This window comes from Pristis pectinata, chromosome 2 (genome assembly GCF_009764475.1).
Source record: "Pristis pectinata isolate sPriPec2 chromosome 2, sPriPec2.1.pri, whole genome shotgun sequence".
In the NCBI taxonomy this organism is placed as follows: Eukaryota; Metazoa; Chordata; class Chondrichthyes; order Rhinopristiformes; family Pristidae; genus Pristis; species Pristis pectinata.
Window position 1 is genome coordinate 63,639,723 of NC_067406.1, and position 15,248 is coordinate 63,654,970.

Consider the following 15,248-nt stretch of genomic DNA (forward strand, 5'->3'; position numbering starts at 1 on the left):
AGTTGCTTAAATTGGGAAAAAGGGTGAAGCAACCAAAGGTTCATACCTTTTAATTAACAGGTGATTTTTTTTTAACCTGAGGTATCACATCCTTATTAAACTGTCTGTTAATTTCAATGTAATTTTGTTTGTTGAGATTAAGGCGTACTCCTGTTTCTCACATCGTGCCAAATATTTCTCTTTTCTTACTTTTTAATGCTGGTCATCTCTTTTCTTCATTGCTAACCAGGAGCTGCAGGTAAGTTGCAGCCTGGTGCAGTGTTTTGTAAAGTTACTGTCTTGTGTGTGATAAATGTTGAATGTTCACGGTACAGTATTACTGCGTGGGGCCTTACTGTTCTGTTTAAATACGTGTGCAAATTTTGGCTATTTGTAGGATATGCCTTTGCATAATTGTAACAAAATAAAATTAGTAAGCAATACATTGAAGTAAAGAATTATCTAACAAAATTTTATGAATAATTTTTATTATTAATTATCTTTAACTTTTATAAATACATCAGTTATGTATTTAAAGTGCTGTTATAGGTGATAATGAGCTGTGTGTTATTTTGGTTGTATGTTTAGTTCTTTGTATACTGTCACTTGTGGGTATTTTGGTAAATCACTAAGGATTAGCAGCTGTGCGGTGTGTTTTGGGGTTAAGCTATTTACAGCAGAACACCTCTAATATACAGTGCAGCACTGCTCTGGCAATGTTTAAAATGGTCATATGAAAAGTAGCTTTAAAAATGTTCCTTCTCTTTTAAAAAAAAGATTAACAGATAAATCTATTGCAGGGTGAAAGCATGGACAACTTTAACTGGGGTGTGCGGAGGCGTTCCTTGGAAAGCATTGAGAAGGGAGATACACCATCGCTCCAAGATTTCCACACTTTGGGAAGCACACCCAGCTTAAACTTAACTAATCAGGAGGATACTGATGAGTCATCTGAGGAGGAGGTACTGACCGTTAGTCAGATATTAACCCGCACACAAATAGTAAGTTACCTTCTTTCTTGAATTACAAAATTGTATCTATTTGTATTTTTGTGACATGATCTGCTTATAAATGTATTGATTTAATTTCAACATAAAATCATAGAAAATTTATGATACAGGAGATCATTTGAATCATTAAGTCTATGCCAGTCATAAAAAAAATCTCCCAATCTTATCTTATACCACTTGGCATATACCCCTGCAAGTCACAGCATGAACACATATAAAATATGTTGAGGACTTCTGCCTAGTAACGGTTCCAGTCACACAAACACCCATTGATTACCCTCTGGTTTTTGCCACATAGCTAATTTTGAATCAGTTTGCTTCTTCTGCCTTGGATTCCATGGGCTGCATTGTCGAAAGACACCAAGTGCACTAACCTCTTCAACCCTCTTTGTTGTCTCCTCAAAAAAAAAATCAAGTTAGTCAAATATGATACACCTTACAAAATTGATGCTGACCATCCTTAACTAATTCTTTCTAAATGAAGGTTAAACTGTCTCTTATTGATTCTAAAAACTTGTGAATCTTCAAGATTTCTTTCAATTTAATTCTATTTGATGTTTTCATACAATACCTCTTACTCCAACAAGATCTGGTATAATATTGTACGATACTTTAAGTGTCTTGCAGAAGAAAATCAGTTTTCTTAATATAATAAAGGAAAATCATTAATTTAGAAATTTTCATGAATTATATATTTGTATGGAATATTGAATAAATATTCATATTAAAATAAACTTGACTTTAATAAAAACACAGTAACTGTATCCTAAATCACATTATTATTTATAAATTTCCTTTATATTTTCATATTTGGCTGTTAACTGTTGTCCAGTGACATTGGTGTAACAGTACACCTCTTTACTGGTCCTGAAAAAAGAACACAATTTCTGTCTTGCGATTGTCACTTTCTGTCCCCTCTTCCCCCACTCCCACTTCCATGTTCCTTAATTTTGCTGGCAGTAACTTAATTGGTAAGGAAATTTTTCCACAGCTACCATTCATGAACCTAATGCTGCTTTGTTGCTTTTTTGTATGGTTTGCAGAATGGATCAAGATTTCTATTTTCCCCATACTTAAGGAAATGGCTAGCATAAAAGGGAAAAATATAATTAATGCTAGAAATCCATAAGTTTGTTAAACTAAGCACACTGAAATTTCCATGAAAATGATAGAATAATTTTCATTTTGCAGTTGGATAGTTCAAAGTAATCATTATAATAAGTCTAACCTATTTTATTGTATCTTTCTTTCTAATTTATGGCTTAGAATGAACTGACATTCATGCTGGCATCTGTCATTTGTCTGGTCCCATTGAGGCTGCCTAATTCCAGGATGTACAAGTGGCTGATTGAACACCACCACCCACAATCACTTTAATTTGCCTTACTGACCTTGGGGGAGGATAGCATGGATTAATCAGAATGAAGCCTGGACCCAGGGGTTAAGTTGCACTGGGAGTTTACATGTAATAGGATTAATTTTTCTGGAATTTACAAGTTCAAAGGGTGATTTGATTGGAGTTTTCAGTTTATTAAAGATAGGATGGAGAGAAAAGGAAACTATTTCTGTTGGTTGGGAAGTCTGGGACTAGAGAGCATTTCCTAAAAATTAGATCCAGGTCTTTCAGGTATGTTATAAACATTTTTCACAAAGGATGGTGGAGATTTAGAACATTTCCTCAAATGGTAATTAATGCTGGGACAGTTGTTAATTGAAATCTGTGATTGATAGCTTGTTAACCAAAGGTATATTAAACTGCCAAGCAAATTTTAAAAAACGTAATTACTGGTTTAGTCTCTCTGTACCTGTATTCTTGAATGGTTCATTGGAAAATGCCTTGTGTTAATAACTTAACATTTTCTTTATATATTTCTACAACTTGCTCCAGCCCTATACCATTCATTCTGTTTTTTCCTCAATTCTTGCTTCCTTTGCATTATTGGTTTCTTCTTCACCCACTTGCTATCCTCTCTTGCCATAGGTGATAAGATGATCCATATTGCTCAGTCACACTTCTGGTTAAATTTACACAATGTTATTTTCGAATGGCATTATGGAAGGAAAGAGGGGTGCAGTATCTAGTGGAGAGCAAAGAACCAGAAAAGGTTTCCTCCTGTCTCCTTTGGCTCTTTCACCCATTACTTTAAATTTGCATTATGGATGTGCATAACCCTGCACTGAGAATAATATATCAAGGTTAAGTAAGGAAATACTGTTAAATCAATCGATAAAACATTTTTCTCCTTAACCTTTACTGATGATAACCAAACCAGTTGCTAAAATCTTTTTAAAAAACTAGTGTTTTTATTCCTTCATCTTGTTTTGGGCAGCAGTTGAATCTATTTGGGACATTAAGAACTCACTGGAGAGACAAAGCAATATATCAATATTTCACAGATTCATATATTTATAAAATCTTGAGCAAATTGAAAAATTCATTGTCAGTAAAACTGACTGAAATTACATTTTTCTATTCAGTGAGTGGTCAGCAAAGGATATGGACAATTCAAAGCTTCTGTTGAACTCGCAAAGAACCCAAACAGGCTGGCTGCTAAATAAGTTATTTTGTGCTCCACATGTTGTATTCATTTCATGTCATTGGGATATTTAGATGTTTGTTTAGGTGTAGTCAGAATTCTCTGCAAAAATTCATGGACAAAGATTTGAGGTTTACAGAATATTGAAAATCCTGCCCTTTACGCACATTAGTGCCTACGGTCACAGTGAACATCTTGGATATTGAGAACAGATTGCTTCAAAAGACTCTAGAACATCTAGCATCATGCATTGTCCAAGTATTTGGCATCTTGTTTGTTTTGCTGTCACCATGCCATTTAATTTTTAGTATTTCTGGTGACAGTAAATATCCTTTATTTTTTTCCTAGCTGTAGTTAACTGTAGTATTATTTATATGGTTTTATTCTCACACAAATTCTTCCATCTTCCCTTAGCTAAACAATGATTCAACAACATATGATGCTGTACCAAATCATGTGGATTCCCTGTTGCAGTCAAGAGACACGACAACCAGTGTGGTGTCTGAAGAAGCACCACTGCCTAGAGCTGAGACCCCAAATTTAGAAACACTTCTTCCAGATAGCGCTAACAACCAGCTGCCTGAGGTGGGAAATAATGTGGGTAGAAATATGGGTTGGTGCATGACTGATTTGGGATCTTTCTAATGCTGATTATTTCTTGTATATTTCTGCACTGAAAGCTGATCTAAAATTGCAGTTTCATAGAACCATTGAAGTTTCAATATTTTTAACCTGTGGTAGTTTTTAGACAAAATACGTGTCATAAAATCCTTGAAGGATTCTAATTAGACATGAACTGTCTGTACAGGTTAAAAAAAACTCCTTTAATTTAATCGACTTGTTCAGCACTTTTGCTGCGGTAAAGGAGAGCCTGCAGTTTCTTGTAGTTAATCCTATGGTCATCAAGGTGATGGGTTTTTTCTAAGCAACTAATTCTTTAAAAAATTAAATAATGGCTTCATTGTGTTAATCTTTTCTTGGCTTTGCATTATGCTGAATGATTGGGGTTGAGATTGTGGGTACTAGCCTCAGGCTTGCTGTGTTAGCACATCGTCTATGTCATCTGTCCTTAAAATGCCTGTGTAAAGACCTGTGGAATAAGGCTGGGGCTAACTCTGATTTGTAAGTATTAACATTACTTTTATATTACGGTTGGAATCTAACACAATTTTTATAATTTTTAATAGCAACCTTCTGTTAAATGGTGAAATTCCAGTCAAATGTATTGCTGTTAAGCATTTGGCTAAATGGATTTGCATTATCAAAGTTGGGGGTTGAAATGAGAATGGTTTCTCATTTTTACACTTCCTAACACATTTAAACACAAGCTTAATAAAGTGAAGGTGAGGTTGCATCACTGTCTTGAGAAGACTGTCCTGGTTGGAGATACAAGAAAATAACACTGGAGAATGTCAGATGTATTTCTGGCTACTGTCTTTGCCTTTGAGTTCAACACTTAGCCTTTCTGATTTTTGAATTTAGCTGTGTATTTGATTTTATAAATTGCGTAACTGGTATATTAAGACTTGATGTCTTGCCATAAGTTTCATTTGAGATGTACATTGATATTACATCACGGAATCATTGTAGAGTCATAGAGAGACAAAGTCATGGAAACATGCCCTTTGGTCCACCAAGTCCGCACTGGCCATCAACCATCCATTTATAATAATCCTATCCTAATTCCATTTTTTATGTTAATATAAACTCCAATGTGAAAGATTGGTACATACAACAAGGGGTACTGATAAGAAGGAAGCTTGCTACTTTCTCTTGCTACTTTTTCTGCATTATTGTTGCATGAAGAAGCCTCATAGAGTCACATTACTTAGAGTTGTGAAGAAAATATGAGAGCAGGGGCATTGAAGTTCACTTTAGGATATTTTTTGTAAGTCTTTATTATTTGTTGCAAAGCTTTAGAAAAAGAAAACACATTGCATCTATAATTAATGTATTTCCATCAATCTTTAACTAAAAGGTGACCAGCAGACTGTTTCCAGTATCAACCTGGTCCAAAAGCTTGTCAGAAATACAAAAGTTGCAAGACAGTAATAATAAGGATTTCAATTACCCAGCAATAATTAGGACAATACCAGGTTGTGGAGGGTGCAGAATTCTTAGAGTCCACTTGAGAGAACTTTTAACTAGCAGGCCTAACAAGAAAGTGGGTGGTGCTGGACTAAGTTTTAGGAAATAGTAAAGGGTGGGTCAGCGGATCATTTTTAATGCAGCAAACTTAATTCAGTTTGATTTAACATTATGGTGGAAAATGGTAAAAATAAACCAGTTCAAAAGGTTTTTTAAACTGGGGTAAAGCCAATTTTGCTAGGCTGAGATACGATTCAGCAAAATAGACTGACAACAGCTCCTTGAAGGTCATTGGAAGAGGGGGGGGGTGGTGGAGAGGATGGGTGGTTTAGACCAGATACAGTATGTTCCCAAAAGTCATGAAGAGGAACTGCACCCTCCAGATGGAGGCAGAAATCTTTTTTGCATATAAATGTACCTGGATGAACACTGTCATCTACAAGGCCACAGACCAAGAGCAGGGAACTGGGATTAACTAAAATAGATCCAATAGTTGGCATGGACATCATAAACCAAATGGCATGAATTGCAGTGATTCTATAGGCAATTTTTAGGCATATTACTTTTTCAGGAATATTTCCTCAGTTCAGAGGAAATGCTTGTAATTTACTCACTATGGCATGTCTCATCAGGAACTTAACTAATCATGATTATCAGTATTACCAAGCTCCCCCATCCAGATTAAAGGACCTTATTTTTCTTTATTGTCTGATCTGTTTTTAAAAAAAAGAACTCCTGCAACATCAGTGTTTATATTGGTTACTATCAATTGGACTCCATTTGTCTTTGCAAAAATATAGGCCCAGCAGTATAACCATTGCTAGAATTTAAAAAGGAAAATTTTATGCTGCCTTTTAGTAAAGCCTTAAACTGTTTCCAAGCAGCAATAAGACTCCAATTGTTAAAATGTAATTTTCTGAAAGTACATTTTAAATCATTACCAAATTTTGACATGCAAGTCATATCCATTGCTGTATTTTTAGTTCTGTATTTGATTACAGGATGTCACTGTGGCTGTGAAGGATGAACTGGCCAGCACTGTTAATGAAGACACAGGTTCAGACATCAACCATGAATCCCAGAGGTTTCAAGAGTTTCTTGCTCCAGGGAGTTCACCAGAGTCCATCTGTGAAGAGGATGTCACGCTTGCTCTTAAAGAGCTGGATGAGAGATGTGAAGAGGAGGAGGCAGATCTTTCAGGACATTCAAGGTAGTTAGATCCATATTATCCATTTAATAAAATGAAAGAGGATATGAATTACTGTTTTTCTAGCAAGTGTACATCTTGATGGTACCGTTTTTGCTATCTGTTTTAAAAGGATTAAAATGATTGCTATTTCTTTACAGGCACTTTACAACATATGTACATCATTGAAGTTTGAATACTTGATAGGATTAGAAAAATAAATGTTGATCCAAAATTATTTTAAATTAAGGCAACATAACATGTTGACAAACAGAAAAAAACTGCAGATACTTGAAATCTGAAATAAAAACAATATGCTGATCATTTTCAGCTGGTCACACAGCATCTCTGTGGAGAAACAATTAAAATTTCAAATTAATGAAAAGCTAGAAGAAAAGAGGTGGGAAAAAAAGAAAAGATGGGGTGGAGACCAAGAAAAACTAAATGCTGAAAACATTGGTGGTGCTGGGTGAGAGAGGATGAAGACTTGATCATTGCTTGTTGACTGGGGAGGATGTAAATATAAACATGGATGAGGAGAAGAGAGGAAAACAAAACATTGTTGGAATCATAGGATATCTGAAATAAGAGATTGTTGGAAACACCTAATGGGTCAGGTTACATCTGTGGAGTGAAGAAAAACTGAGTTAATATTGCAGGTTGTTCGACTTGCCAATTCTGACACAAATTGGAGAAGGCTGGTTATCTAAAATTTGCTTGGCACTACCCTGCCAAGTACTGATTCATACCGAAGAAAGAAAAGAAATGGTCCCTGCTTGAGTGGAAACCCTTAAGTAGCAGACTTATGAAAACAAACCTGTAAGGGAAATGCAGCAATGTCACACCTGGTTTAATGTTGCATGCTGTCAAAGGACATCGATAAAGAAGCAAGGGACAGATTCTACCTCGTAACAAGATGGAGTGCAAGATAGTACCACATCATGAGCTAACTATCATGAAAAACCTGAATTCCAAGGTCAATATGAGCAACATAAATAACAGCAGGGCAATGGGAAGATATGCATGTGGCATAATGAATTTAAAGAAGATATTTACTGATACTGCAATGTGAACAATCTACTCATTGGCTGAACATTATTTCAACATTGTGAAATTCACAAGTTGACAAAGTGTTCTCCACATGGCAGTGGTCAGAACCAGATTGACCATATGATCTTCAATGACAAATCGAGATGCTCTCTGATGGATATTAAGGTGGGAAGGGGAGAAGATGTTGGCAGCATCCATTACTTATGACATCCTCCATCAAGCTAAGGCTGAGAAGTCTGGTAAGCGGTGCAGCTAGTAAAGCTGCTGCCTCACAGCGCCAGTAGCACTAGCCAGAATAGTGTAACAAGCCAAAGCACCCAGAACAGAGTCAACAAAGCCAGAAACGCAGAGCTTAAATATAGTGTGAGAATCATCACAATCCAACACTTGCACCAAACTGAAGATTTATCACAGCTGCATACTTTCAGCATTACACTATTGTGCAAAATGCAGGGTACCTGAGAGTATGATGTGTCCAAACTATCTTCAATTCATCCAACCCACCTTGTAAAAATCCTCAATATATTTGGCCCAGAACCACCTCAAATTGAAATCATCTTGTAGTGCAGCCAAGAAGATATGAGCACCGTCATTACCTTAGACATTGGAGATAGATTGGCTGTGTGCATTGGATGGAAGTCTATTCCATCAATTGAAGCACCATAAGATGGTCAAATGAAGGCAAATGAAAATGAGGCTGCTGGAAAATAACATAGCCAAGAACCATATGGGACATTGCTGGGGAAGCATTGAAAGACCTGTAAAAACAGAGGGGAAGAGTGTTATCATGGGCCTAAACACAAAAAGGCACAATGAGTAGTAAGTAACTATGTGTTACATTATAGGAGGTAACTAGATTAAAACACAAAACCCAGGCTGCAGACGCAAATCCAATTTAAATTGATGATTCTTGTACTATTTCTGATTTGAAAATAAGACTATTAGATCTCTTCTCACCATGAGGATTTCAAAAGTACGGAATACCTTCTCCCTTTTTGTTCAACGAGGCTCAGTACGTGGACCCTTGGCTATTGTCGCATATATTAATGATTTACACTCAAAAGGAGGGACATGATATAGAAATTTGCATGTGATACAAAAATTGACAGTGTAGTTGACAGAGGAGGAAAGCTTTTGATGTCAGGATAATGATAGTCCAGTCCGATGGGCAGAAAAATGGCAAATGGAATTTAATCCAGAGAAGTGTGGAGGAGCAGATTGACACCGGAGTGTATGTCCACAGATCTTAAAAGGTTGGAGGGCAGGTTAATGATTTGGTAAAAGGTCATACGGAATGCTTTCCTTTATGAACTGGAGCACAGCATATGAGAGTGGGGAAGTTATAAAATTATATGTAGTATTTGTTAGGCCACAGTTTGAGTATTGTGCTCAGCTCTGGTCACCACATTATAAGAAATGTACTAAGGAAAAAGGTACAAAAGGAAATCCATATTCAAAGGATTCATAAATAATCACAAGTTGTTAAGCTGTAGTCAAAAATAGGAAATGTATCCCATTTGTATTTATATCTGTCATATTTTAAAACTCCTGAATCTCAGTACTGTTATCTTTTAAGCTAGGCATGTGGGCAGGTTTGAATAATGGACTGCTTTATGACTCCTGTCAATATGATGAGACGGCTAGGTCTTGGTCAAGGCAGGATTTTTTAAATTATTTTTTTATTACTGTGCTAAAATGTGGGCTCAAGTTAGGTTTTAAGTTGATCACCGTATTAATTAAGTATTCTTCTGGTTTTACTTACAGTATTACAGTACAAAATTTTTTTTTTGAGTTATACCTTTATTGTGCTGCTATTTTCCAACAAAACAGTCCAAGTTTTAGGAAAGCATCATTGCCTAATGTAAGCCTTTTTTAGTTTTAGTCTATCTTTTGATACTTTAACAAAATGTTTTCTTGAATGGTGTAAGTTGTACAGTATCACAAAGGGAGGGAAAAATTGTTCTTTAGAGTTGAAATATTGAAGAAAAAATATTTCCAAGAACATATTGTTTTCCAGTGCAATAATAAAAATATATTGTAACAATGCTTTGGGAATGTAACAAAGCATCAGTGAAAATTTAAATGAACCATCATCTGAAATAGTGTAGATTTCTGCCTACTTAATTTAGTCCCTTTACCTTGTGTACCCTCTGTTTCATTTTCAGTCAAGATGAGGGAGATCAGGAAGGATATGCTGAGATCCAAATCTTACAACCACCATCACCCTTCCTCTCTGCTATCTTGGCTGCTTTCCAACCAGTGGCTTATGAGGATGAGGAGGAAGCCTGGCGTTGCCATGTCAACCAAATGCTGTCCGATACAGATGGATCCTGTGCTGTGCATACATTTCATGTGTTTTCTAGATTGTTTCAGGTCAGTAGTGTATCAACTGATGGTATAACTTGTTTTTGGAGGAAATAATAGATCTTATCAATTCAGGAAATATAATAAATGTGATATCCATGGTATTTGCTTTACTCAATATTAAAGTTGTTGAAACAGAATTCAAGTCAGTGGAAAGACTCTAACTGAGAATCCTGTAAGTTGTTCTTCATTAATGGTTGGATATTATTTGTATAAAAACAGACTTAGCTTTCCTGAAACCAATTCAACAGGTTTGTTTCAAGATATTAGAATCTCTTGAGCAAAAGTACATGTTAAAAATTAAAGTCAAATGTGCTTTCAAAATACATTTAAGATCTCTCCTTTAAACACTGTTTTGAAATATTTACAAATAGTGTGTTCTGCAGGGATTAGATTATTAGGAAAATGCAATATTTATCCATTCTCTTTGGCAAAACTACATTTGTTCTAATTTATTCATGCCTGGAGTGTGTTAAAGGAGAAAACACAGGCATCTGGCACCATCATAGAAACAAAAGTGCTCATAAATTCCACTTGCTTGTTGGAAATGAGGGTGGAAAGTGGGAGATTTAAGGAGATGGTAGTAGTGGACGGAAACACCAGAAGTTATTTTTGCTGTGCAGGATAATCCTGGAGTAGGGAAGGGACTCTATATTGTCATGCTCAATAGTGTTTGATGAGGAGTAGTCTGATGTCATGATGGTTTCCAAACTAGTTGTGTTCATTTTGGTTTACTCTACAAAAATGTTAATGTTGATTTGGAGCCAAAACTGATTTGTGTCTGTGCTAAACATTCATGATGTACGTAAACATGCTGATGTAAAAGTTTATTCAAAACATGTGATAGAAATGGTGTCGAAAGGGAAGCTGACAATTGATTGCTTGTTTCTGCAGAACATTCAGAAAAAATTCTGTGCCATAACTCATGATTCAGTCAGTCATTTGGGAGACAGCCTGCAGAGGATTGGGTCAAAATTCAAGAGTTCTTTGGAAGTAATGATGATGTGTTCTGATTGCCCTACTGTCTTTGTGGATGCTGAAACTGTAAGTTTTCCCTCTATAAAACAATTGTTTGAAATTGGTATAAACTAATTTACATGATGTTTCGCATTTACTCAGAAGACTTTATTCAAGTATGGGTATATATTTCTTAAAGGCGATGTTCAGAGATAACTAGCCAGTTATATCTTTGAACCTTCTGGTTAGTCACAATTTCTGTTCAAAAGTAAACAAATTTACTTTTCAAATGCAAATTATTGAAATTATTCATAAAATGCTGAAGTACTCAGCCATCTTCTGTGAAGAGAGAAAAAGAGTTGCTTGATTTTTGAATACTGTATTGCAAGAACCAAAGGATACGGAATCAGTACAGAAAGGTGATACTGATGGAAAAGATTGGTCACAAACTTATTTAATGGTGGAGCAGGTGCAAGGAGACAAATGGCCTACTCCTGCTTCTATTTCTTACGTTCTAAAATCTCAGGTAGATATCCTTTCATCAAAACTGGGAAATCTGGAGGTAAAACAATTTTTAAGTTGCAGTGAAACAGGGGGAGTTGGAGGGGATGTAGAGAGAAGAGAAGGAAACGTCTGTGATACAGTGGAGCAGAAGTGATTGAATGACAGAATTGGTGATGGAACCGGCTGGAAGAAAGTTGTAAGTGACTAGCTTTTATCTCTAACTTTTCCCAGTTCTGAAACATTAACTCTGTTTCTCTGTCCATTGATGGATGTTTTATTTTAAATTTATGTTACTTTGTTTCATTCTTTCACAGTTGAAAGACTTACCTTAGGCTCGATCCAAGAAAGACAAAGAATTATAAAGATAACAATTCCATTAGAGAGTTAAATCCAGCGGTTCCACCCATATTTACCAGTAAATAAAACATTGGTTATTTGTAGGAAGATAGCAATAGTAACAAGAAAAATTGCAATAACGTACCATGTATTTTAATAAAAATGGCAATAACTGTGTCCAGTGTAGTATTACATTTGTCCACAATAGGTAATAACAATGGTTGATTTGTTGAATCTCTCCAGGTTGGTTACTCTTCTGTCCTTTGGGCCCAACTAATTAAATCATCGTCTTCCTTTCAACTGCAGTAACAAGCAAACTCAAAACAAGTGGCCTGTTTGCCTCCATCCTCCTCCAGACTGACCCCAGTAACATCCACCTGCTTTCCAGTTAATATGACTACAGTACTGAACTTTGCTATACTACCATCTCTCTTGGATACAATGGTTATACCTTGTATTTCCTATGGAGAGTTTTTGGACCAATTTTAGGTGTACACAATCCATCTTTGAATTTACCTGTACAATTACAAAAAAAGTGTTTTCTTTTTAAGCTGTTATCCTTCCTAATCATATTAACTTCCACTGCCCCCCCCCCCCCCCAAGGGTAATTGAATAACAGGCAAATTAACAGCTTATTGATGTGAATGTTTAGTTATTGTTACCTAAAAGGTGGGGTTTATGGGGCTGATACCCAGAGCTTCAAGCATTTTGATATTCCAGTTATTTGATGATTGGGTAATGGTTATACTACTGTTATGATATTAGCATATGCAAGTAGCCAGAAAACTGCCTGAGACTCAGTGAGGACACATTTGCCGTTACTCTCACCCAGTGGAAAACCCACCAGTGACATGACCATTTTCAGTGAAGCTATATCCGATTTCTATTTTTTTTTCTTGGTGATGCTAGAATTTGTTGTTTTAAAAGAAGAACTAACCTCAAGTGTCTACCCAAGACCAATGTCATACTCTTGTGGTAAGTATTCCTTCCTAACCCCTGCTAGAGTTGTTTAGTGCACGATTCCATTGATGGCAGGATAATCTGAATCCACTTCCCCACAACACCAATCTGGTAATTGGAGATATTCAAGTGCTAATTTGCACCCTGTTTTTTCCTTCCCTCCTCTGGATGCAAACTAAGGAGCTGAGTGTGTTCCTCAGTTTTTGACATTTGTTCTGGCACAAAACATCTATTTTACCTTATTTAAATACATAAAGCACACAAACATTTTGTTTATTTTCTTACAGCTTGTCTCCTGTGGATTGTTAGAGACATTAAAGTTTAGTGTGTTAGAGCTACAAGAACATTTGGATACCTACAATGCCAAAAGGGAGGGAGCTGAGCAGGTGAGCTATAGAGCTACATTTGTATTTCAACTTTCTTTTGATTTATATAAGTTAATATTTATAATCAGACTTTTATGATAAAGTATTTAACACAAAGTTTAAAAAAAAGCTTCAGCTTAATCAAGTTTCTTTTTCTTCTGCTAAACAGTTCATGCCAGTAGAATTGTGGAATTCAGCAGATTTTTAACATTGTGAAGTGTCCCACTCTCTTTAAAACACCAAATATTGGAAATACATTAAAAACTACTACTAACATTTATTAAATCTTCCACAGCAGAAAGCATGATTTTTATTTATACATTTTACAGTGTCTAATTCATGTAAAGGCACATAATCCGTTCCTGTAGGTGATATGGAATAAACCTAAACTTGGTTTATTCTATACGTATGCGACAGATTGGATTGTCAGTTATTTTTAGGTTTAGCTTTTATTCAGAACACCTGCTGCTGTTTGGGTTGTTGACGGTGATTTTCTAGTAAGTTGACTATATAAAAAAAGTATGTTGCTTTCACTGACATAAGCTGTATAATGATGTATTATTGTGATACTGACAAACTGGAAGATGTCCTTTACATTATCCACCGGTTACATGGCATGAATTGCAATAAGTACTTCATAATTAGTGATCAATATTTTTTTGACCAGCTGGGATGGTTAAAGCTTTTTCTGGCAAAACTAGTCACATCCTGGTTTGAATTTGGTGAGATCAGTAAGTCCAAACAAGCAACCCAAATCTCCCTTGGATGTTTACTTGGAGTAATTTATCCAGTTTTGATTTACACACTTGCTGAAGATTAGGTAGGTTCTGAGAAGGTGCAAAAGCATGTGAGCAACATGAAGTGAAACTTTGGAGTAGTCCACTATGATGAAGACTCCCTAATTGGTTATATAGTTGAAGCATAGCAAGTTTAGAAGGCATTGAATTACAATGTTTGAATGGTGAAAGATTTGGATTCAGTCCAGTTAGATGCATTATTTGACATGGGTAAGGGTGGTAGAATTAGAGGTCATTTCTGGATAATGTTTGTATTGGTTGTTTGGTGACGTGCCAAAATATTTCTTTTTTAGTGAGTCATTACCAACAGAGATAAGCTGCCAAGACATGATAGGAAGTTGTCACTATGTGTTAAAGGAGAACTTGCCAGGTTTGAGCAAATTGATAGCTACAGTATTGGGAGTGAATCATGAAGGACAAAAAAAGAAAACTGCAAAGTGCTCTGCAATCAATCTGACATTACCAAAACAAATGAACCCTTGTTTTCCATGCCTCAAATGTCTAAATTTCTCCCAAAAGGTGCTACAGTGTCAATCTCAACTGCTTCCTTAGTCCAGCCCAGGTCTTCATCCCTCTGCGCAAAATAGGTATATCAAAGCTGTGTGCAGAATCACTTTTTCAGGCTTCTCCCTAAGTAATTAAAATTCAATTTATTCCTTTAAGAATCTTGAATCACATCGTCTTTTCGTTTATCATCTGAATCTCCAGGTAATCAGCTTCTTCCAGTTTAAATGGATTAAGAAGGATATTAGCTTAGATGCCCTTTTTTGCATTGCTCCAAATTTGAATACCCTTGTTTCAGTGCACTAAGCAGATCTCTACATAGCATTCCTGCTGTGGTTGTCACAATGCCTTGTAGAGATTTATTGTCGCCTCCTGAAGTTTCTTTTATTTTTCTGTCTATTTACACTTAAATCCAGTAAATCTTTGTTACTGATACTGCATTACAATGTTGTTGATTTCTGGAATTTATCCATCGATTCTGCTAGACCCTGTCCTGCATTATATTCAGTAGCAAAGAGGCAGTAACTTCATATTAATGCTGTTACATTCCCTTCCCCAGTCATATATTAACCACATGATATAGCATTTACTACTCCCCCACCTCCACCTTT

The 15,248-nt window shown here is 35.9% G+C and overlaps 1 protein-coding gene across 7 annotated transcripts in view; it reads left to right on the forward strand.

Annotated features, from left to right (window-relative positions):
* Positions 1-15,248, forward strand: part of fryl (furry homolog, like) — a 255,534-nt gene that overhangs the window by 213,776 nt on the left and 26,510 nt on the right. For all 7 annotated transcript variants that reach the window (XM_052033379.1, XM_052033380.1, XM_052033381.1 and 4 more), the window contains 6 exons: positions 780-980; positions 3,941-4,111; positions 6,616-6,824; positions 10,016-10,223; positions 11,109-11,258; positions 13,259-13,357. In XM_052033379.1, coding sequence (XP_051889339.1) covers positions 780-980; positions 3,941-4,111; positions 6,616-6,824; positions 10,016-10,223; positions 11,109-11,258; positions 13,259-13,357 — 1,038 coding nt within the window. The remainder of the gene's footprint in view (positions 1-779; positions 981-3,940; positions 4,112-6,615; positions 6,825-10,015; positions 10,224-11,108; positions 11,259-13,258; positions 13,358-15,248) is intronic.